This window comes from Mercenaria mercenaria, chromosome 15, assembly GCF_021730395.1.
Source record: "Mercenaria mercenaria strain notata chromosome 15, MADL_Memer_1, whole genome shotgun sequence".
Classification (NCBI taxonomy): Eukaryota; Metazoa; Mollusca; class Bivalvia; order Venerida; family Veneridae; genus Mercenaria; species Mercenaria mercenaria.
Genome location: NC_069375.1, coordinates 15,385,101 through 15,411,075, shown reverse-complemented (window position 1 = coordinate 15,411,075; position 25,975 = coordinate 15,385,101). Strand labels below are relative to the sequence as shown.

The 25,975-nt window shown below is 36.5% G+C and overlaps 1 protein-coding gene across 1 annotated transcript in view; it reads right to left on the bottom strand.

Moving 5' to 3' along the window:
- The window catches only part of LOC123547310 (uncharacterized), a 73,431-nt gene that overhangs the window by 2,978 nt on the left and 44,478 nt on the right, over positions 1-25,975 (bottom strand). Inside the window, 10 exon segments of the mRNA XM_053524624.1 lie at positions 1,898-2,089; positions 2,502-2,618; positions 6,626-6,789; positions 7,478-7,519; positions 8,898-8,970; positions 14,579-14,685; positions 14,688-14,749; positions 15,428-15,558; positions 15,954-16,117; positions 23,668-23,700. Coding sequence (XP_053380599.1) covers positions 1,898-2,089; positions 2,502-2,618; positions 6,626-6,789; positions 7,478-7,519; positions 8,898-8,970; positions 14,579-14,685; positions 14,688-14,749; positions 15,428-15,558; positions 15,954-16,117; positions 23,668-23,700 — 1,085 coding nt within the window.

Below are 25,975 nucleotides of genomic sequence, written 5' to 3'. Positions count from 1 at the left end.
AACCCTTTTGATTTTTCCTGTCTTTCCTTCGTAAAATAATGAAATGTGCCTCTTTATAGCTTGTATATATAATAGAAAACAATTAAAGTTTTAAACGCGGCGTTCCAGTTTCTTTCAAACATGTTCCGTCTCAGTGACGCTCCTTTAGGGTAAAAAACAATTATTAATTTTGTGTATCTTTTGCATTTTATAAACTGGCACAAGCCGTAAAACGACTTAAGCATATAACGGTATTACTTGATTTAATTAATTGTAAGTAAATCATACTGTTCTATTTCAAAATGCACTTTAATTAGTTTTGACAAGATTATTACTCTATAACCGTTTCTTCAGGAGATTTATTCGTGCAACAAGTGGATTACACATCGAGCCAAGTGTTTTCTGAATCCTATCACTCTTGTCAGTCGAGTTCACTAATACAGTGTATAGCACACAGGGAACTTTCGGTCTCGGGCGATACAAAAATATTGCAACAAACTCTACACGACACAAACGCCTAAAACAACTCACAAATATAGATAGATAGATATTATGGAATATATAAGAGACGGCAGGTCCTTAGTTAGTTTTAAGTCCTGTTTAAAGAAGTACCTGATGAACTAAGCCTTTCCTTCTCTTTTTTTGTTCATTTTCTAGTCAAATTTTTAAGTAAAGATAGATTTATCATTTTAATGTTGTAGTGATTATCTAAAATCTATGATACATGAAAAAGTCCAAGTCTAGTATTTAATAGTGCACCATACTTTTTCCAATTGCTGTGGTATTTTTAGTTAATTTTGTGTCCTGTTTAAAGAAGTAGGTTTCATTTTCTAGGCATGTTTTTAATTTATAGATAGATTTATCACTTTAGTATTGTAGTGATTATCTCAAAACTGCGATACATGAAAAAGTACACGTCTAGCAATTAATAGTGCACCATACTTTTTCCAATTGCTGTGGTATTTTTTAAAAATGTCTTCCTATGTCAAACTGTTTTGTATTTAAAGAACTACAATGGAAATAAGAGATTCCATGTCTCTTTTTTGTGTCATCCTTTGTATATAATGTAGTTGACATGGATCATTATCACATGTTTGTTTCTGTTTTCATGGATAATGTATTGTGATGCCATGTTTTATACATTTTATGCAGAAATAAATCTGTCTATCTGTCTATCTATCTATCTATCTATCTAGTAAGCAGGACGCTGTCGTTCCATAATGAACAACCACGGTACATGAATGGCCTTTTACCAAAGCCCTTAACTGTGGGTACAGAGAAACGACCACTGTTAGCAAAAGTACGAGATAGATCATCAATGGATGATGTGGATGTTACTCTAAACCTAGTATTATAATTTTGAACAGAAGCAGCAGGGGTAAACTATTCTATCATATAAGATGGTGCAGAATTGGGAGATACCTTAGACATGACACAGAGTTAAAACCTCTACTGGCCACAGGTAACCAATTTAAGCTAGAAAACGGCTCCTTACCTATATGTGCCCTGGGGTCAAGGTTTAGGACAAATCTTATAAGTTTATTCTGCGTGACCTGCAATTTCTTCCTGAATTCTTGCGTAACAGAATAAAACCAAACAGATGATGCGTAGTCAAAATGACACTGTATAAGGGACATAACCAATAACTTCTTGGAATGTTGGGTAAGAAACCACGTTTTCTATAAAGAAACTTCCATCTTGCATTGGCCTTCTTAATTACAGACATCACCATAGACTCAAATGACAAACTCTGGTCACGGTTTGCACCTAGATATTAAACCGTGTCCTTAGACTCAATAGGATGACCTTTAAAAGTGTAAAATGTCATGTATAGTATTCCCTATAGCATTATGAGTACTTCTATAAACCATAATTTAACCTTGGGAACCCATGTGATACTAAGCAAATTTCACTGTACCTTGACAACTTTCTCATTTGCTGTATAATGATCTATGACCGGCTGTGTCTGATTGTGGAAAGTCTGTAAGCGTTTCTTAATCGTTTCTTCGTTATCATCTACCCGCCCACTTGTCTTCCCTCTGTCCAGTAACCGTGCTGTCATCGTATCATCAGATACTTCGAAATATAATACGTTACAACATGACGCTACCTGTAAAAAAATGTCACTTTATATTTATTTTTTCTCCGATACACTTCTTTTTGTATTTTAGTAATATAAGAACATTCAATAACAGGAGTTTCTGAATTCGCTACAACCTAGCGCCCCGTCAACATTCCAACAACTCTCCGAAATGAATCAAATATTAGAGGTTGACAATGTATTTAGTCTTCTGTCAATTTGCCCTGTGAAAATTTGCATCACCTTTGAATCAAACTTCCGACCTCTAGGTTGGTAGTCCCAGCTCGCTCCCACTACTGAACTACTGACCTAACTCGTTGTTTTTTGTAAATAAAGAAACATTTGGCCATTATTCAGCTTTATATGCTACTGAAATATGAAATAGGTGCAAAAAACTGCTCAATAAGTAACGTATAACAGCCTAGAATCATGCCATTCTTACCTCGTTTTCAAATCTAGTGCCCTGTTCCATTTCCCGTGGATACCCATCAATTAGGAAACATTTAGTTTCTGACAGCTTAGATACCATGGCTTCTCTGATAAGTTCTAACACAACATCCTGAAAGAAGAAGAGGGGAATGACAAGAAGAATACTTGCACTAAAACAAAAACTAATGACTAATATTTAACGAGGATAACATAAATGACTATAATCAATCTCGCATACCATTCTAAAAACATAGAGTGGCGGAACCTATGCTCGCGGTATTTTGTACATATATAATCTTTTTAAGAAGCAAGAAAAAATTATTATTCGACTTGCCTATGCAAAAACATAAGTTATCCTCCTTTTATCGAAACATATTGTTGATGTGTGTCATCACGGGACTTAGTCGTCTCGTGAGCTATCGACACGGCTATCGTGAAAAGGTAAAATTCGCCCTGAAGGGAACCCATGCTGGCGGTATGTTATATCGATTAAACTAAGGGCCGAAAAAAAATTCAGCAGCTAAAAGAACAAACAAGCATATGCGAATATAATATTAGAACATTACTCATTATTATGTGAAAAACAAAAGAATGAGGATAAAATTTAGTATGTGCCTCTATGTGTATTTTCCTTATAGTAATGGAGTCACTATTAGAACAAAGCTTAAAGACGTATGATAATGTTATTTAAAAACGAATGTTCAAGTATTAAAGATTCAAACAACGACAGTGATTAATTCACTAATGTTTTCTACACTTCTTTTGTGTGTAGAAATTTACTCCTCCTACATCTCAGAAATAACCATTTGGACTTGTCAAAATACTAAGATCAACGTCGATCTTTCATGGTTCGAAAGGCACTCGTAGTGTGCCAGGCGTCACATTCTCACATCTTGCTCTTAATGTATCTTATATCTGAACGTAATGCACGATTTCTAAAAAACTAACTTTGTTGAGTGATTTTGACATATTTGTGTGAGATTTGTGCGACGATAAAGATTGCGTAAAATGTATCGGCTGCTGTAACGTCACGTGAGCGGCACGAGCGGCTATCGCACGTTTGTTGCAAATGCATTTCACCATGGTCGGTGTTGAACATAGCATGGTGAAATATTTTATCAGTGCTTCTGCGAGAGCGTAATTATCGAAATACCGCGAGCATAGGAATACCGCGAGCATAGGTTCCACCACTCTAAACATAAAAATAACAAAGAGTTTTAAAATTCAAGATTACTTTAAAACGGTACAAGTAACGGTTATATAGGCTAGGATATTCAGATGAAATTGGAATGTCTTTATATAAGTTTCACTTTCCTTAAGGAAAGTTATTTTTCAAGGACTTTTCTAATATGAGTCGCACCATGAGAAAACCAACATAGTGCATTTGCGACCAGCATGGATCCAGACCAGCCTGCGCATCCGCGCAGTCTGGTCAGGATCCATGCTGTTCACTTACAGTTTCTCTAATCGAAATAGGCTTTGGAAGCGAACCTCATGGATCCTGACCAGACTGCGTGGATGCGCAGGCTGGTCTGGATCCCTGCTGGTCGCAAATGCGCTGTTTTGGTTTTCTCATGGTGCGACTCATCTTTGCTTTCTACTTTTATATATGTCGTTTTCTTCAAGACAGTTTCAACAAAAAGGAACAAAGGCCAACCTAACGTTTTATCTTGTTTTACATGCAATGTAGAGACATGATAGGCCAATCATAATATTTGTGACTCCTGAAAGAAAAGGATATGCCTATCTGAAAGTATAATGTAAGAATATCTATCACGAAAAATTATAAACAAAAAAATTAAAAAAGTATATCAATTGTACACAAATTAATTAGTACATGTCGGGCATTTAATTTGACAGTCAACTTTTTTCTGCTGAAAAGTATGCAACCCGTCTATCTTTGAATTGTTTTTTTTTTTCAATCTTCTTTCCATATACCAGTATGTGTTTTGCATATTGCACGTACCACAATCTCTTTTACAGCTCATTTTTTAGATAACGCTAGTTTAGTAACTGTACATTCATGTCAAAATATTTTTGCCAGTTTTTGTAAGTATTGTATATAAGTATAATGGAAGATCACTTCGATTGGCATGACCTTTTTACGTTGTAATTATATTGGCAAAACGATTCTGTCAATAAAATCAAATTATTTTACACCAACATATTTTTAACCAATTAGAAGTTTTTCTTTCTATCACGTGACAATACAATAGAAACCAGTATTGTACTGTATGATTTAAATTTCTTAAGTATATACAGTAACATCCAAAATCTATAATCCACAAATTCCATATTTTTTCATATTGGACTCCAGTCCCAAAAATCCATATCTTTTTCATATTGGACGGGACAACTCTTCCGATTTCTTATAAGGAGACATTTGGAATTACTTCCCATGTATATAGCGGTATTAAACAAGAGCACCGCCTTGCGGGTGCTGACGCTCATCTGATTTTTTTTTGTGTAATAGAAATATTGTCCTACCCATGATTTTCTAAGTCTAAAAAGGGGCATCATTCTTGCAAAAAGCAGGATAGAGTTATGTTTCTTGATGTTCAGTGTCCACTTAAGATGGTGAAAAACTGTTGCAAGTTTTAAAGCAATAGCTTTGATAGTTTATGAGGAAAGTTGACTTAAACATAATACTCAACCAAGAAAATGATTTTCTAAGTCCAAAAGGGGCAATAATTATTGCAAAAAGCAGGATGAGTTATGTTCTTGTTGTACAGGTCAGCTTATGATGGTGAACAAGTGTTGCAAGTTCAAAGCAATAGCTTTGTAGTTTAAAGAAAAAGTTGACCTAAACATAAACTTAACAAGAAATCTGATATTTTCTAAGTCCAAAAGGGGCCATAAATCTTGCAAAAAGCAGATGGAGTTATGTTTCTTGCTGTACAGGGTCAACTTATGATGTGAACAAGTGTTGCAAGTTTTAAAGCAATAGCTTTGACAGTTTAGGAGAAAAGCTGACCTAAACATAAAACTTAACCAAGAAAACTGATTTTCAAGTCCAAAGGGACAATATTCTTGCAAAAAGCAAGATGGAGTTATGTTTCTTGATGTACAGGGTTGCTTATGATGGTGAACAAGTATTCCAAGTTTCAAAGCAAAAGCTTTGATAGTTTAGGAGAAAAGTTGACCTAAACATAAAACTTAACCAGAAATCTGATATTTTCTAAGTACAAAAGGGGCCATAAATCTTGCAAAAATCAAGAAGGAGTTATGTTTCTTGCTATACAGAGTCAGCTTATGATGGTGAACAAGTATTCCAAGTTTCAAAGCAATAGCTTTGATAGTTTAGGAGAAAAGCTGACCTAAACATAAAACTTAACCAGGCAACGCCGACGCAGACGCCGACGCCGACGCCGACGCCGACAACCGCTCAAGTGATGACAATAACTCATCATTTTTTTTCAAAAAATCAGATGAGCTAAAAATGCGATAACTTTCTTATTTTTGAACGAAACATGTAAGTGTAAGCACTCAATTTCTTAGTCAGAATGTTTCCTATCCAAGTATCATGGTTTCGGTTCAAAATTTCACGAAAAGTTGTTTTCGAGTTTGTTGGCACTGAGAGCAAATGTATAGATCTATGAACGTATTTTTAACTAATGTGTGTTGTTGTGTGCGAGTTGAAATGTGTGAATTTTTGTTTTCTACATGTATCTTTTTTATGGTGTGAAATAAAGAGGTAATTTAAAAGTGTTGAGTACAATACTGAATTCAACTGGACTCGTACACAGCAGTAATAACCCATATTTGGACTCGGCATTCGCCTCGTCCAAATATGGATTATTACTGCTGTGTACTCGTCCAATAGAATTCAGTATTGTACTCAACACTGTTAAATAACCTCATATTATCGTGCTTTCACTATGTCTTTCACGTTTTGTTATGATTCAATGTCCCTCAAAACTAAATGATTTGAACGCTATATACTTCCCCCTATCGTGAGCAATCGCCTAGCTTAGAATACCGTTACATTTGTGGCACTTCAAAAAAAAATACTATAATACAATATGCAATATGAATCCCAGAATAAAAAAACATAGGAATAAAGTACCGAGTTATGCTCAGTTATACATTCACTAGGCTAGTAGTACGAAAGCGTTAATGAAATCACTAAAATAATACCAAAGGAACAAGTTCTCCCTTTTCCATTATTTCATTTAACCGTTTGCCTCGCTCTGAACCCGAGGCGACTTCCGCCCTAAGTAAATCTCCGGATGAAAGATGGCAGAATCCATATTTCTCCACGATACGGGCACATTGTGTCCCCTTTCCAGATCCTGGTCCGCCTAAAATAAAGACAACAAATTGTAGCAGCACAACAAACAAACATCTGATACGAGTATTCTTCTTGAGCTCCTGTACTACTTGTCGGGGAGTAATAAGTTTCAGAAGTATGTACCGAAAATAAGGGACGGTAAAATTATATGACAGTAATCACTTTTCTATGTACTGGGAAAATATTCATAAGGTACCAGATGACACGTTGAAAAATACTGTTTTGTATATTATATGCTGGATTCATCACTGCCCTTTGTTGGGTTTGACTTATGAAGTTACTCAAAATATGTGTATCCTGCGATAATAGAGATGTCAACATTTAATATTTGCGGTGACACAATATAACACAATGAATATTTTGCAGGCAGCAAGGTTTTAGAATATCGCATTGATGCACACATCACGTAGAATACACAACATAAATAGTTAACACAGCAGTGATTAATTACGCTGTTTATATCTTTAGAAAGATAATAAATAATATTTTCATAACAATGCTGTCAAACTTCCAGTAACTTATAAAAGAAATATTCCTATTAGTTATAATACAAATAACCGAGTAACAAAGCCTAATAGAATAATCTCTATAGTTAATGCGGAATTATTGACTATTACATTCATGGCAGTCTACCCCAGTACACAAAATAATAGCCCTTTATTGATCAGTATATATAAAACAATGTAAGAATTACATACCAACTACAAATATGACTTTGGCATCAACTAACTGGGATGTGTCTGAAATATGTAATATTATAGCATTTATACACAGTCAAGTATACTGTTCAATTCATATACAAACGTCAATATGTACCATTTACTCCAGAATGAAAAAAAAATAACTGGGAAGAAAGTACCGAGTTATGCTCAGTTATACATTCACTAGGCTATCAGTGCGAAGGCGTTAATGATGTCATTAAAATAATACCAAAAGAACAAGTTCTCCCTTTTCAATTAATTCATTTAACCGTTTGCCTCGCTCTGAACCCGTGGCGACCCCGCCCTAAGTAAATTTCCGGATGAAAGATGGCAGAATCTATATTTCTCCACGATACGGGCGCATTGTGCTCCCTTTTCAGAAATTAAATGTTCGAATGCTTTGTTTCAAAGCATTTTATTGCCGTTACCAGGCATATACAGACACTACGGTCGCCGACTTCAAATCACCTTGTCCCTCATCTATATGGGTTCGAGCCATGCATGGAACGTAAACTCTGGTGTATCCTTAACTGCCGGTGCGAGTTTAAAGTCAATAACACATATGAGCCGTGCCATGGGAAAACCAACATAGTGGGTGTGCGACCAGCATGGATCCAGACCAGCCTGCGCATCCGCGCAGTCTGGTCAGGCTCCATGCTGTTCGCTTTTAAAGCCTATTGGAATTGGAGAAACTGTTAGCGAACAGCATGGATCCTGACCAGACTGCGCGGATGCGCAGGCTGGTCTGGATCCATGCTGGTCGCAAAGCCACTATGTTGGTTTTCCCATGGCACGGCTCATATATTCTAATTTCAACTGAACTGGACTTCAACATACTTCGTGTTAATTTTAATGTAATTGGTATGTACGTGACCATAAGCGTTCAACGGTTTAAAGACACTGACCTCAAGACTTTGGCTAAAAATGTTCTGTTTTTGAAATTTAAGTTTAATCATATTTTGAACATTAGAACATGATTTTTTTTGTTTCTAAACTATTTTAAAAATACCAAATCAAGAAAAAATATGCCCGAGTCGGGAATCGAACACGGGCGCCGCGGCAATAAAATATTTATGCGGCCTTGACCAACCACAGAGGAATACGTATTAAACAGCTGTCAAATATAAATAAAACTTTATAATTAAGGCAGTTGACCTCCAGTACCACGTTACAAACGCTTTTCAATTTTGAACGGAAAATATAGTAAAAACAACTAATTCTTGTATGTGTTTCCATAACGTATAATCTGCCAGTAACTAAGTTTCAAACTTAAAGAGATTTAGCAATAATTTTCTGATTTTGTATCTGGGAGTCAGTGCCTTTAAGTCAATGACTTTTATGAAACTTAATATTCGTCGCTTTTCATTATTCTAATAATTGGCAAGTGAAAATAGTTAAGTACATTCATTAAGTTCACCTTTTTTGAGCATTTCGTCAAAGATGACCTCAACGTCTTTGAATACCTCGTCTGGTCCGGCCTCTGCTACCACCTGCAGAAACAATTTTTATATTTCAATAATTCGTACATATTTTTATTGAAAAGAAAAGAATTTATAACTAACTGCAAAACAAATTAGCATCTTTCTCAGTGCACATCCATTTTTTATCAACTTAGCCAGACCAGTATTGACTGGAATAAAAAAAATTCCTTTGTTTGTGCAGACTAATAACATTTTCTTGCAGTAAACAGAATCCTTTCATAATGAAAAACTTGATTTCTGTTTGCACAAATTGCATTCTGGAAATATTTTCCTAGCAATAAACATAACCACTCCATAACTGATCTGATGCCATAAAAATAGTTCTTTCTTGTTTTCGAATTATTGCATACTTTGTACGAATATGACCTTCTTGTTTGTCTCTAAAAATGATTGAGATAAAACTGGCTTACAATGAAGACAAATGTATAAATATACGGGAGAGCAATGACAAATATACGTACATGGGTGTAAGAAAATAAACATCATTTGAGCCGTGCCATGAGAAAACCAACATAGTGGGTTTGCGACCAGCATGGATCCAGACCAGCCTGCGCATCCGCGCAGTCTGGTCAGGATCCATGCTGTCCGCTAACAGTTTCTCTAATTGCAATAGGCTTTGAAAGCGAACAGCATGAATCCTGACCAGACTGCGCGGATGCGCAGGCTGGTCTGGATCCATGCTGGTCGCAAACCCACTATGCTGGTTTTCTCATGGCACGGCTCATTTAGTTAAATCAATCAGTTGTACTCTGAAACAGGTATATAATTTCTAACCTACCGCTGCAGGGTGGCGAATGATTATTTTTTCACTCACATCCACTTATTGCTTAAAAACTTTCCCGACTTTAGAAAAAGTTTGAAGTTTTAAAAAGCTGCAGGTTTATACAATATATACAACATAATTTTCTGGCATAAATTTGATCAATCAGCTAGCTGTTAACGCATTCTTTAAAGAGTGTTTTTTTTTTATTTTCAATTTTTTCCCCTTAATTTGCCGGTATTTATGCCAATAAACTTTAAACATGAAGTTAAGATACATGGTGCGTGGATATCTTCAACGAAACATTAGAGACTGAATATCAAATCCACTGATAACTGCTCACTGACGGAAACCACACTGAATCTTTCTCTCTAACGCTACAAATATATGACATTTATTCAGGACTTAAGAAATGTAATATTTTAGTGAGTTATTGAAATAAACTAAATACGATGGTGATCTTACGATGAAGAATATATAATAATATTTTAGATGGTACTGTCCTGTAAAATGTCTGGTCAAAGTTACTAAAAATTAATGAAATAAAAAGAAAAAAAATCTTTTACACGTAACATCAAAATATGTTTCACTTGGCAAACGATATTTCAAACTTACATTGAATTAAAAATTACCGAGTGTATTTGTGTAATGGCAGTTTTACCGAGTGAATAGACCTTTAAGAATCCTTTACTTTCTGTCTGCTGAAAGTGTAATTGAGTGGATAGACGATCAAGATTCCGGGGACATACTTACCTTCTGTCTGCTGAAAGTTTAATTGAGTGGATAGACGATCAAGATTCCGGGGACACACTTACTTTCTGTCTGCTGAAAGTTTAAATGAATGGATAGACGATCAAGATTCCGGGGACACACTTACCTTCTGTCTGCTGAAAGTTTTACTGAGTTGACAGACGATCAAGATTCCGGGGACACACCTACCTTCTGTCTGCTGAAAGTTTTATTGAGTGAATAGACGATCAAGATTCCGGGGGCACACCTACCTTCTGTCCGCTGGAAGTTTTATTGAATTCCGAGGACACACCTACCTTCTGCCGCTGAAAGCTTTATTGAGTGGATAGACGATCAGGATTCCGGGAACATACCTACCTTCTGTCTGCAGAAAGTTTAATTGAGTGGACAGACGATCAAGATTCCGGGGACACACCTACTTTCTGTCTGCTGAAAGTTTTATTGAGTGGACAGACGATCAAGATTCCGGGGACACACCTACTTTCTGTCTGCTGAAAGTTTTATTGAGTGGACAGACGATCAAGATTCAGTGGACACACCTACCTTCTGTCTGCTAAAAGTTTTATTGAGTGGATAGACGATCAAGATTCTGGGGACACACCTACCTTCTGTCTGTCTGAAAGTTTTATTAGTGAGTGTCGAACAGACGATTCAAGATTCGGGGACACACCTACCTTCTGTCCGCTGAAAGTTTTATTGAGTGGAAGCGATCAGATTCCGGGGACACACCTACCTTCTGTCGCTGAAAGTTTTATTGAGTGGATAGACGATCAAGATTCGGGGACACAAACCCACCTTCTGTCTGCTGAAAGTTTTATTGAGTGGATAGACGATCAAGATTCCGGGGACACACCTACCTTCTGTCTGCTGAAAGTTTTATTGAGTGGATAGACGATCAAGATTCCGGGGACACACCTACCTTCTGTCTGCTGAAAGTTTTATTGAGTGGATAGACGATCAAGATTCGGGGACACACCTACCTTCTGTCTGCTGAAAGTTTATTACAGTGGATAACGATCAAGATTCGGGGACACACCTACTTCTGTCTGTGAAAGTTTTATTGAGTGGATAGACGATCAAGATTCGGGACACACCTACCTTCTGTCTGCTGAAAGTTTTATTGAGTGGACAGACAACCAATATTCAGGGGACACACTTACTTTCTGTCTGATGGAAGTTTTATTGAGTGGACAGACGATCAAGATTCTGGGGACACACTTACTTTCTGTCTGATAGAAGTTTTATTGAGTGGATAGACGATCAAGATTCCAGGGACACACTTACTTTCTGTCTGCTGAAAGTTTTATTGGATAGACGATCAAGATTCCGGGGACACACCTACCTTCTGTCTGCTGAAAGTTTTATTGAGTGGACAGACGATCAAGATTCAGGGGACACACTTACTTTCTGTCTGATGGAAGTTTTATTGAGTGGATATGCGATCAAGATTCCAGGGACACACTTACTTTCTGTCTGCTGAAAGTTTTATTGGATAGACGATCAAGATTCCGGGGACACACCTACCTTCTGTCTGCTGAAAGTTTTATTGAGTGGATAGACGATCAAGATTCAGGGGACACACCTACTTTCTGTCCGCTCAAAGTTTTATTGAGTGGATAGACGATCAAGATTCCGGGGACACACCTACCTTCTGTCTGCTGAAAGTTTTATTGAGTGGATAGACGATCAAGATTCAGGGGACACACCTACTTTCTGTCCGCTCAAAGTTTTATTGAGTGGATAGACGATCAAGATTCCGGGGACACACCTACTTCTGTCTGCTGAAAGTTTTATTGAGTGGATAGACGATCAAGATTCAGGGGACACACCTACTTCTGTCGCTCAAAGTTTTATTGAGTGGATAGACGATCAAGATTCCGGGGACACACCTACCTTCTGTCTGCTGAAAGTTTTATTGAGTGGATAGACGATCAAGATTCAGGGGACACACCTACTTTCTGTCCGCTCAAAGTTTTATTGAGTGGATAGACGATCAAGATTCCGGGGACACACCTACCTTCTGTCTGCTGAAAGTTTTATTGAGTGGATAGACGATCAAGATTCAGGGGACACACCTACTTTCTGTCTGCTGAAAGTTTTATTGAGTGGATAGACGATCAAGATTCCGGGGACACACCTACCTTCTGTCTGCTGAAAGTTTTATTGAGTGGACAGACGATCAAGATTCTGGGGACACACTTACTTTCTGTCTGCTGAAAGTTTTATTGAGTGGATAGACGATCAAGATTCCAGGGACACACTTACTTTCTGTCCGCTCAAAGTTTTATTGAGTGGATAGACGATCAAGATTCAGGGGACACACTTACTTTCTGTCTGCTGAAAGTTTTATTGAGTGGATAGACGATCAAGATTCCGGGGACACACCTACCTTCTGTCTGCTGAAAGTTTTATTGAGTGGATAGACGATCAAGATTCAGGGGACACACCTACCTTCTGTCTGCTGAAAGTTTTATTGAGTGGACAGACGATCAAGATCCCGGGGACACACCTACCTTCTGTCTGCTGAAAGTTTTATTGAGTGGACAGACGATCAAGATTCTGGGGACACACTTACTTTCTGTCTGCTGAAAGTTTTATTGAGTGGATAGACGATCAAGATTCCGGGGACACCCTACCTTCTGTCTGCTGAAAGTTTTATTGAATGGAATGACGATCAAGATTCCGGGGACACACCTACTTCTGTCGCTGAAAGTTTTATTGAGTGGATAGACGATCAAGATTCCGGGGACACGCCTATCTTTCTGTCGCTGAAAGTTTTATTGATAGACGATCAAGATTCCGGGGACACCTACCTTCTGTCGCTGAAAGTTTTATTGATGGATAGACGATCAAGATTCCGGGGCACACCTACCTTCTGTCTGCTGAAAGTTTTATTGATGGATAGACGATCAAGATTCCGGGGGCACGCCTACCTTCTGTCTGCTGAAAGTTTTATTGAATGGATAAACGATCAAGATTCCGGGGACACGCTTACCTTCTGTCCGCTGAAAGTTTTATTGAATGAATAGACGATCAAGATTCCGGGGGCACACCTACATTCTGTCCGCTGAAAGTTTTATTGAATGGATAGACGAACAAGATTCCGGGGACACGCCTACCTTCTGTCCGCTGAAAGTTTTATTGAATGGATAGACGATCAAGATTCCGGGGACACGCCTACCTTCTGTCCGCTGAAAGTTTTATTGAATGGATAGACGATCAAGATTCCGGGGACACGCCTACCTTCTGTCCGCTGAAAGTTTTACTGAATGGATAGACGATCAAGATTCCGGGGACACGCCTACCTTCTGTCCGCTGAAAGTTTTATTGAATGGATAGACGATCAAGATTCCGGGTGCACACCTACATTCTGTCCGCTGAAAGTTTTATTGAATGGATAGACGATCAAGATTCCAGGGACACACTTACTTTCTGTCTGCTGAAAGTTTTATTGGATAGACGATCAAGATTCCGGGGACACACCTACCTTCTGTCTGCTGAAAGTTTTATTGAATGGATAGACGATCAAGATTCCGGGGACACGCCTACCTTCTGTCCGCTCAAAGTTTTATTGAGTGGATAGACGATCAAGATTCCGGGACACCCTACATTCTGTCCGCTGAAAGTTTTATTGAATAGAATCAGATGAAATTGCAGTGAATGGATAGACGATCAAATTCTGGGGACACCTACCTTCTCGCTGAATTAAAGTTTTATGAATGGATAGACATCAAGATTCCGGGCACCTACCCTCTTCTGCTGAAGTTTACTGAGGATACGATCAAGATTCCGGGGCACGCCTACTTCTGTCTGCTGAAAGTTTTATTGATGGATAGACGATCAAGATTCCGGGGACACGCCTACCGTCTGTCCGCTGAAAGTTTTATTGAGTTGATAGACGATCAAGATTCCGGGGACACACTTACTTTCTGTCTGCTGAAAGTTTTATTGAATGGATAAACGATCAAGATTCCGGGAACACGCCTACCTTCTGTCTGCTGAAAGTTTATTTGAATGGATAAACGATCAAGATTCCGGGAACACGCCTACCTTCTGTCCGCTGAAAGTTTTATTGAATAAACAGACTGATTGTGGAAAGACACGTACCTTCTTGAGTTTGCCTTCCTTCTCATAGAATTCTACAACCGGTTTAGTGATATCGTGGAAAGTCTTCAATCTCTTCTTGATGGTCTCCTCATTGTCATCGACACGCCGCTAGTTCCCCTCCAGAGCCTTCGTCATAGCTGTTTAGAAACATCGAAATTTAACGCGAAACGACTGGTGCTAACTGCAAGTGGCAAGGATATAATCTCATATTTTCATGTCCCGCGTATATACATAGGTTCTATTGTTATTAATCATCATAGAAATTTAGTCTGCAGAAGTGTGTCTGAAGAATGTCTGACTTACTGCCTTAGCCCAGTCAGTCTTAATAATTTTCAGAAAAGTATTTCATCGATTCATGTCTACGGTCAATGACCGGTTAATGCGTTCTAAAATTTCTCAGATTCTTGGCAACTAACTGGCAGTTTTCCGCAAGGAAACGCTACACTAAATTCTACGATCAGTGCTCTATCAGTCAGTGGTCAGGGCCGAATTCTAGAACCAGACCGAAGAACCAAGGACATTTTCCTCTCTTGTATAACTCTCTAACACACTAGCCACTAGACTGATAAGGAAAAATTAGACATATAATTTCAGATTTTCGTATTTTTCTTTTATTTTATGTAACAGTGACATATACTAATATTTTATTGAGATTTTCTCAAAAAAACAATTGTAATGTTATAGAATATAGACTGGCTGTATATTAACAACTTTTAATACAGAAATTGAAAATGATATACTTCTCCGTGAATAGTTTCAAAATAAATTCTGAAAAAAAAAAGATGAGAGTCTGGGTCTTTATCTACAAGGTGGACAATTCAGTGTGTTAATCACTGTGGTCATTTGGACCTTTTACCACTAACCTCTTTCTCAAATCGTGTTCCTTGCTCCAACTCACGGGGATACCCGTCAATCAAAAACCCTTTACTCGTAGAAGCTTTCGCCAACATAGCCTCCTTCAGCAGCTGCAAAACTGTGTCCTACAATAAAATTTAATAGAATACTAATCTCTTACTATGCTGTATGGATAGTTCAATTAAAGTAACGTAATTGCTTTTGATAAATAATTCATGTGTTTACTTGTAGGCATGCCCGCGATCATTCATTACAATGTAAATTTCCGCCTCTACAGTGGTCACTGAAATTATCATAGGTGTAGGGAAAATGAAAACATTACAAAATTACAACCAGCAAGTTGATTTCAAGCACGTAAGTGTAATTGAAGAAAATCAAACGATAAACAAAATAAAAAGGCATGCATCTATACCAAGCATGATGAAGCGTACTTTCAATTGATGGCCAGTTTATTCATCTGTAAATAATTTGAACTTCGTAATAACCATAACTGTCACCTGAGTAAAGAGAGAGATATTACCAGAGGTACAAGTTCTCCTTTCTCCATGATGGCGGTAAGTTCCTTGCCTCGTGCAGAACCGGAAGCAACCTCTGCACGGAGCAGATCACCAGACGACAGGTGGGTAAATCCATATTTCTCCACTATACGTTCACACTGTGTTCCCTTACCACTGCCAGGGCCTCCTACGAGAAAAACAATACAACAGTCAACGGGAGGACCTGCCATTAGCCCGATCAGTATTTTACATGCACATCAAACAATAACTGTAACAATGTTAGTCTATATATCATTATGCGATTGTTAAGGAAGTTAATGTACATCAACCACTTCTTATTACAAAACGTTTCAATGTATACGTGAAGCGTCTCACGTTAACAAACTCAAGTTATCATATATCCTTTAGCACAGTATAGAATTCTATTGACTGAAAATCTAATGATGGCAGTAAAGGTCATAAGAGATCGATAAGATTATCGATCTCAGTAACGGTGATGTCCCTGATCGGTAGCGGGAAATTTAAAGCGAAATCGGCAAAAACCAATTAAGCACCTAAGACGACACACATACCTAAAGTCACGCAGAAAAAAACCCGAGTTATATCGTTAGATCAATTTCAGGTGAGATTTTATTCCCATATGCAGACTGTCCATTGCTAACTTCCGTTATGCCAGAATTGACATTCCAAAGCTGTTTATATCATACACTGGCGCGCATTTCCCCACAACACTTGCATTTGCCCTCTTCTTAATTCACGAGTATCATACGACTTCTCCCAGACTTGAATTAAATCTCAATTAAATCTAAATAGCCATTTGACGTTTTTCACATTCCGTGTTGCTTTTTAAGTAAACTTGGCTATTAATGAAAACATTTTTTTTTTCAATTCAGCACTGAGCGTCAGGCGAGAAATGTCTATATAACCCAAGACTGAATAGCTTTCGACAGCTTTTAATATATTAAATGAGGAATTAAAGTCTTAAACTTGCTTTTGGTCCTTCTGTGCAGTGAATAAGGCTAAACCTGACATCTTCAAGTTAGAAAATCAAAACAAGGGTCCTCAAAACCCATTATTTTGAAGACAAACGGTCCAGTCTAATGTGATATCGCAACAAGAAGATTATTCTTCCTTTCCTTTAAGCGCATGTAGCGCGTAAGATGAAAAAGACGGAACAATAACATCTTGGCCTTGTCGTCTTTCACTTTCGTCAAACCTGTATACGTCCCACCTACTCTACCAAACATTCAGACTCTTAAAAATATACGACTGGTAATTGTCTCCTAACCTACCAGCAATTACACACGTGCCCTCCTTCAGATGACACTTTGCTTCAAAAGAAAACTTGAAAATTTATTAAAACACCCGTGGTTCATACGTTTTACCATCATGATATCCTGTTTGTGCGCGGAACATTATCTTTTCCTTTTTTGAGAGAGTGGGGGTGGTGGCTATCAATTTACAATGTAAAACAGCAACTTTTTGGGCACGCGTATATTTCACCCTTTAAGTACAAAAATATTGTTTGGTTACGACAACTGAACAGACGCGCAAATTCAGTTTATTTTGTTAAACAAGTTCATAAATTCATAAAGGAAGCTGTCTTAGTATGAACCACAGATGGTGGTAGACAACAAAAACATTTCTGATTTCGGTTACATCTATCAAAGTTCCAGTTATTTTTCTAAAATAAAATCATATCCTATATAATACAAAAACGTTAGAGAGAGTGGGGGTGGTGGCTATCAATTTACAATGTAAAACAGCAACTTTTTGGGCACGCGTATATTTCACCCTTTAAGTACAAAAATATTGTTTGGTTACGACAACTGAACAGACGCGCAAGTTCAGTTTATTTTGTTAAACAAGTTCATAAATTCATAAAGGAAGCTGTCTTAGTATGAACCACAGATGGTGGTAGACAACAAAAACATTTCTGATTTCGGTTACATCTATCAAAGTTCCAGTTATTTTTCTAAAATAAAATCATATCCTATATAATACAAAAACGTTAGATAGTAAATTCTCACTTGTCAAGTACTTGTTGAAACTTGTGGTCAAACTCTTTTGCGTAATATATGTTTGTTTAAGTTGAATGTATGTGTACTTTTGAAATAAAATATGGTTGGTTAGATCAAGCAGTTTGATTAAGTTCGAGAAGATATGCCAATATGGTTATCATCTATGAATAAAATATCAAAATTCGATAAGGAATTGTTTTACGACACTTGCCAATCTACTGTTAAACAACATCTATGAAATATAAAAGGTACTTCTTTAATGAGTTTCAAAATACAACCGTATATGACATTTTAGCAAATGAAAAATTATGAAAATCAGTTTGTAATACATTATGATGTAGGATAAGTAGCTGGTAGTTGTCTGAGGACTAGAGACCATGGACTCGGGGTTGTCTGTGTACAAGCGGATTGGTACCAGTCAGTGTAATGCAAAGATCATTTTCATTACTCTAATACTTCTAGAATATCTGAATATCAAAGTTTAGTCTGATCTCTTAGATTTATTAAATTAACAAGTTATGCCACTTATTATATCATAGAAGCATTCATACAGCATGGAGGTCTTTAAACATATCTACACGGAAAATGGTCTAATTTCAAAGGCAAGTTCAATGTTCCAATTATCTGAACCTTAAATGTTAAAATATGAAAACAAATTCAAACTTTTTTATGTAGATAAAGCAGTTGTTATGTACATTTACTATCTGTCCGATACATATCTTAATTTTGTAATAATTATCACGCAAAAACACTAAATTAAGGCGTTCCATTGGGGTGGGTGCATGATATATAATACTTGAAGCCGAAGTATTTGTTGAGTCAGCGCATAGAATATCTATGCAGGGTCCCCAGTAATTCAAGTATTACCGAGTTTTCAAAAACCTTGATCACCAAAATACAGCGTATTACATAGAAGAAGAATGATCAAGGGCATCTAGCTCTATTTCAAAGTAATGGTGAAGAACATCTGCGCTAAGTCAGATTCAGTTAAGTACTCCAGTTTCACTAAAAACGTTATGCTGTACTGCAGCTATGAAACAACAAATACCATCATAGATATTGCCATCTCTCTCTTAGATAAGAATGTAATGGTATCTTAATGACAATGGTTTCGAATAATTCAGTTGTTAACGAGGCTCAAGCAGGCACTCGAGTACCAGCATCAGTTACTAACAGATAAAAGTAGGTAGTAGTTTTTACAGTTCTCAGCAGGTATAAAGTATATATGAAATACATTGAAATGCATTACAACTTGTCTGTAGCTATAGATCTCAATGTGAAAGTGCGTAATTGTATTAACATTGACAACATTTTCACGTAAGTTATGTTTAAAACCCCTCAAAACTCTGACTGCTTGTTAGCAATGAATAAACTGTTACAAATTTATGCCCGGATGTTTTATAAAGATATAAATAAAGATTTTAAAATTTTCAGATTTCTATTAACCAACGGATCTCACGATACCTTAATACACGTTTTAGTCTTCTGAGTTTTTACAATATAAGCCTAATTTATGGTAGACTTTTACAGTGTAAAACAGGACAAAGTCGATGCAAAACATGCCTATCTTGAGGTAGTCTTTTATAGCTCTACTGAAATATTTGAGAAATCCGATATGGACTTGTTTTGCGCTGAGGCCTAAATATGGGGTTTTCGACCTTCAAAATTTGACAAAAACTCCTTTTTACAACAAAGCATTCCATTTAAAGATAAGCTGTATTTTCAATACAAATGGCAGACAAATACTACGAGATTCTCTGACATACCCAGGCATTCTCCAGTCTTATAGTCCTTACATTCCTGGAAGCTGGTATCATATTTCAGCTTGCCTTACTTCTTTTACAAAGCTCTGGATAAATATATCATATACTTCTATAAAATTCGCTACTTGTAACATCTGACATTAATTCTGCTGACAAACAATAGTTTCTGTAACCTAAGAAACGGCGTGTCTCATATTGTATTCAATACCCGTTCGTGATATATCAAGGTTTATTAATAAACAGTCATACGCTTTACTAGATAAAATATACTCTTACAATACATGGCAACAATCACGTTTGATTTGTAAGTCATTTGAACGTTCATAACAATAGATGACTTCTTAATTGAAATGGAGAATTCACTTCACAGTCTAACTTTTCGTCCTTTCATTTCCGTAAAAATATTATACCGTTTACTGTTTAATGTATCATGCTTAACATTATCTTTACAATACTTAACTTATCACAGATTTAATTTTGTCATGTGGGCTATGTTGATCCTATTTCGTTCACCAGTCTTTAACAACTCCAAACGCCAAATTATAGTCGAACTTGCTCGAAATACCACGTCTGTTAACAGACCACTTCGAGGTAGGAAAACCACTTTTTTTAGATCCTTTTTCTTTTTTTTTTTTTTTTTTACATTAAGGACGTATGCTAGATTTTGGTGCGTAAATTTTCCCAATAACAGAATTTCTTTAAACTTTGGATATTGAAGGACAATCATCTAAGAAACAAAAAAAATGCAATAAAAATCATAGGTCACCGGTATCGAAAAAGAGTTATCTGCCCTTGAAAACGGCATTTCCCCCAAAAATGACGTTTTCAAGGGCAGATAACTCTTTTTCGAATCCGGTGACCTATGATTTTTATTGCATTTTTTTTGTTTCTTAGATGATTGTCCTTCAATATCCAAAGTTTAAAGAAATTCTGTTACTGGGAAAATTTTCGCCCATCTCATATACAGGGAATTCTAACGTACGCCTTTAAGTCATTGTTTTATCTTTCCTTTAGGTGGAACTCTATTGCAAGTTGTACTTTGAAAAGCGGCCCATACAGAACTAAAAATTTTTCATTGAGTCATAAACGAAAGCTAGACTCTCCACCACAGGTGTTCGGCGCATACCCCCACCCCTACTCTACAATCCTGCATATACCCCCTCTACAACCCCCCAGTAAAAACTGAACACTTTAAATTGTCCAAACACATGTAGATATCATCCAAATATCATGATACAACATTGTCACAACTTGATGAATTTTTTTTTCTAGTGACATATATAAACACAGGTGTTCGGCGCATACCCCCACCCCTACTCTACAACCCTGCATATACCCCCTCTACAACCCTTCAGTAAAAATTGAACACTTTAAATTGTCCAAACACATGTAGATATCATCCAAATATCATAATACAACATTGTCACAACTTTATGATTTTTTTTCTAGTGACATATATAATTAGTGTTTATATATGTCACTAGAAAAAAAAATTATAAAGTTGTGACAATGTTGTATTATGATATTCGGATGATATCTACATGTGTTTGGACAATTTAAAGTGTTCAATTTTTACTGGGGGTTGTAGAGGGGGTATATGCAGGGTTGTAGAGTAGGGGTTATATATGTCACTAGAAAAAAATTCATAAAGTTGTGACAACGTTGTATTATGATATTTGGATGATATCTACATGTGTTTGGACAATTTAAAGTGTTCAATTTTTACTGGGGGGGTTGTAGAGGGGATATATGCAGGGTTGTAGAGTAGGGGTGGGGGTATGCGCCGAACACCTGTGCTCTACACTAGTTTAGTAGAAGGTCGCCCAAGAAACATTTCTGTGAGGTCGTTTCAAAATCAGACCAGAGAGTTAGAAGGAGATGAAATTTGACTTGTTTGTTTTTATTTGTAGCTGTGTTGTCCATTTTTTGACAAATTGGAGTAATATGACCAGATGGTCACCCGAGAAAACTTTTGGGTGATTTTTCTTCAAAATCAGATCGACGGTTTAGGAGGAGATGTTGCTTGGAGGTTTTTCTATTTTAGCTCTGGCGGCCGTGTTTTTCATAATCGAAATAATCTGAATAACCTCATGAAAGGGCCACCCAAGAAACAGTAACTGACGATGAGATTTTTGAATTTCCTAATTACATAAATTAGAAAGAATAACGATGTCTACTAGATTTGTTTGTTGTTGCGTTTTTGAGAACCAGAATATTTTTAACTGAACTCTCTCCATAGAGAGTTACCCAAGAAACTTTTCTGTAACATTATAAAGAAAAGTAAGTAGGATATGTTATCTGAAGGAGTTTTAAGCAAATCAGAATATTTTGACAAGGACAGCCACGGATCATTTGTGTAAAATCATTCATAAAAATGGGCCAGCAGTTTTCTGACAAGATTTCAACTATATTCATATATGGAAAAGTAACCACGCCCTTTTCGGCCATGTTTTTAGACGAATCGGAATAATCTGAACACTTCCTATTGAGGCTTTTTTACTAGATCTATTGCGGTTTAGGAAGCTCTGGGCCCAGTTATTCGAAACTATCACAGGCGATACGATAGATTAACTTTTAAGGTTGTGTTTCGACATTTTAGAAGACTTGGAAAAACAATCGTATGAATGAAGGATTATGAACACAAACATATTTACAGTAAAACCAAAACATCGAATGTTTCCCCTCAAGACTAATATTTTGAATCAAAGTTTAACTGGCGGTTAGTTTGACAGCCGGTTAAAGTTTCGAACAACTGGGCCCTGGTGGCCATTTAGCATCATCCACGCATACGCCAAATGGTTTTCCGTGTGATGAGCTAAACTTGTTTAATAGTGTCATGATACAGAAATGAGGAAGGATAAACGGACACTTTTCTGGAAATGTTATGTTAGGTTATCGAACAAAATTCAGTTATGGCAGGTGAATTCTCGAATATACAAAATTTTAAATGAAACTACCTAATAGGATATATTTTGTCAAAAAAAAAAAAAAAAAAAAAAAAAAAAAAAAAACCCTGTCACATGTTTCAAGTCTTTTGAGACCTCTGAGAAGTTTAATACCGTAGCATTCTTCTTCAGACTGTGCGATGAAATAAGAAACAATTTAGCGCTGCGCTGCGCTGCTTCTGCATGTATCTAAATAAACTCACGACAAAATATTATATGCAAAGTCTATCAGGCTACAAAGTCATGTTGATAATTTTTTTGCAAGAAAGATGGGCAGGGGAGGGGCTTGGAATGGAGTTGTTTCGGACTTCAATACGATAACATGAATAATTGGGTTAGAGATGTATGTAATTTTCGTTTAACAGCGAAAAGTTAGGTTAGAATTTTGGGCAGCGAATTTACAATATAACTGTTAGCCATTACATGTAAGCTATTTTCAAGTTAACAGCATTGGCATCGGTTGTAAATACGAAAATTCTGAATGAAAAAAGTCTGGCTTTCGTGATTACTTGTTTTGGTGCAATTAGCTGGGTTCAGAAATTAGAGACATCATGTCTGATTCGGGTATCATGTTAAACAGCCTGATTTTCCAAAGGTACTCCGCAATCTGATAAATGCTACGCATAAGACATAGGATTCAACATTGGTGTAAACCCCTGCATTTGGAATTTGTAGGTGCTCGTAGCTGAGGAATTTTCAGTATATTAAACGAAGCATATCGTGCTACCATACAGTTTAGTTTATATTCGATTGTTACGTAGCCTGTATCAATCGATTATGTTGCCAGATTAAACTCAATCTAGGGTGTACAAAGTATTGGACCCAGCTGAGTGACTGACAACAGTCCATAACCATTTTGCTATTAATAATATACAATAACCTTGCATCTGCGTACAACCAACACTAGCCCTAGCGGACAGACAGAAGAACGACGGACTTACTGCAGCCACAATTTTCTTTAAAAGGTCAGTACATTCAAATGAGCTAAATATAAAAATCTTAACTTACCTATAACAAACACAACACGGACATTTTTCAAGGCTGCAAATAAAAAATGAAAGGTTAGAGTAATTTACATTTGATGTAAATTGTCAACAAACATAAGGTGTATATGTATGTCCTTGAAACAGTCACATTTCAAACAGCAAACAAATTAAAATACAGCGTCGGTGGGTATATTTTTAAATCACTGGAGTTTAAATTTGACACATATTTACATTCTTAGAGATGTCAAACTAGAAGCAACGTCAAAATCATTTTTACATGAATGTGAATTTGATAAAAGTCTAAATTTAGAACATTCAACCTCTTAAATCTGTTTACTATTATTTTAAATCGCAATGGCCGCAAACAACATTTTACATCAAAAAAAAAAAAAAAAAAAAAGCACGTTATCTGTAGAAAGGCTCAATTAATTAGATCATGTTTACAGTTTCAACATAACATTAGAGAAATGTATGTATACTTTGCTAAAAAGATGTCCGAAATAAAAGATCATCGAGTTGCTTGGTACATACAAAACAGATTTGATTTTACTATCATCTACTGATATAATTCTGGCTCTCTAATAATAGTGGAATAAACTTACACACACGCATGATCAATATTTATATAAGTAAATCGAAAACGACGCCCGGAAAACATTGCAAATATAACGTGTTTGCGTCTTGTAGGAATAGTGTGTATATAGTACTTAAATGTTTCTTTTCTAAATCCCCCAGACAGACATATCACTTAAGATATAATATCATAGAGATGTAATCAACAGTTTAGATAAAATTTCTACAGGAAAATACAGAAGACGTTATAGATGTAACTATCACAGCTTATTTACGAAATCAGAAAGTGATAAAATCGTGTACAGTCTCTATGATCTGGCACGAGTTCAAATCCAACAAAGTATCATCGCATTCTACATCACGCTTCACTTGAAATACCAAACAAAACTTAACTAAATCACATATACACACCATCAGCATCGACCTGTCCGTCCGTACGGCTTTCCTTCTGCTTCTTGGCACACAGATTTCCCATTTCTAATCACCTGGACGGCTGCTTTCAATAACCAATCAACAATTCACACGCAGATTTATTCCCAATTACTATATTGTAAGACACTTCCCGGCTTAGTTCCAACAATTGCAACTTTGAAAACCGTTACTGGAGGAACAGCGGAGGAATTTGTTTCCTATACACAACACGTTCATAACATTGAGTCTACTAACATTGCATCTCTCGTATCAGGTAAAACTCTACAGGTGTGTTATAACATAAACACAGATGTTGTGAGCTCACAGGCTAGACTACAGGTTACTTATACCAAATCAAACAATAACTGTCTACATTTTTTAAAAATAAATATACCGTTTTAGAGCTAGGTATTTTTTTTTAAATAATTTTCAATAATATCCAAACAATGTAAAAATTGTTAAACGCAATCAATTCATTTCAAATGAAAAAAAAAAAAAAGATCAACCAATATTTAATATCACTTTATGGTATTGACAATGAATGTATAATGTAAACTGAATGTTTCGCTTTTACTGACAAGCAATATCAATATCAAAATACTGGAAAAAGTCATAGGCCTACTAGTGAAAGTGATATTACCTTTAAATTTATATGCAATGCTTACAAAATGGCAAATGAGTTTATCACTGTTGTTGAAATTTACCATTATGGATAAGATGAAATTATTGTGTTTCATCTATAATCTTATAGTTCTACGAAACTGTTATATTTTTTTTTTTTTTTTTTTTTGGATTTTAGCCGTTTAGCAGTAGAAACTATATTATAATAGGTAAAACCTCAGAATACGAAGGGATTCCAAAAGGCCATAACATATTACCATACATCTGACATTCAGATTACAAATAATTTGATCAACTGATTCATTTCAGTGTTCAGTTTTCTTCAAGCTTTTCTCGTTTAGTACGTACGGTCCTGGTATTGCAAAAGTCAAGACACTAACGTCATGTTGACGTCTGCAATGCAAAGCTTACAACTGACATGTATTTCGACATACTAACACATTTAAAAATATAGAAACGTGATACACCAACAGGGCGGAACAATTACGAAAATACTAAAAATTATGTGCGATGATGCATACTTTAACGAGTATACTGTATTTCAATAATGTTTATATGACGTCAAAGTCAGCCCCATTCCAGCACCTCGATAACATATGCATGCGTAATTAAAATTGTGCGTACTCACAGGTGCGCGTCGCGTGACCTGGACCCCCAACCTTTAGACTACTACACTAAAATCCATAGGGTTGTAACGTATGGACTGGGGGAATCTGGGTCACGCG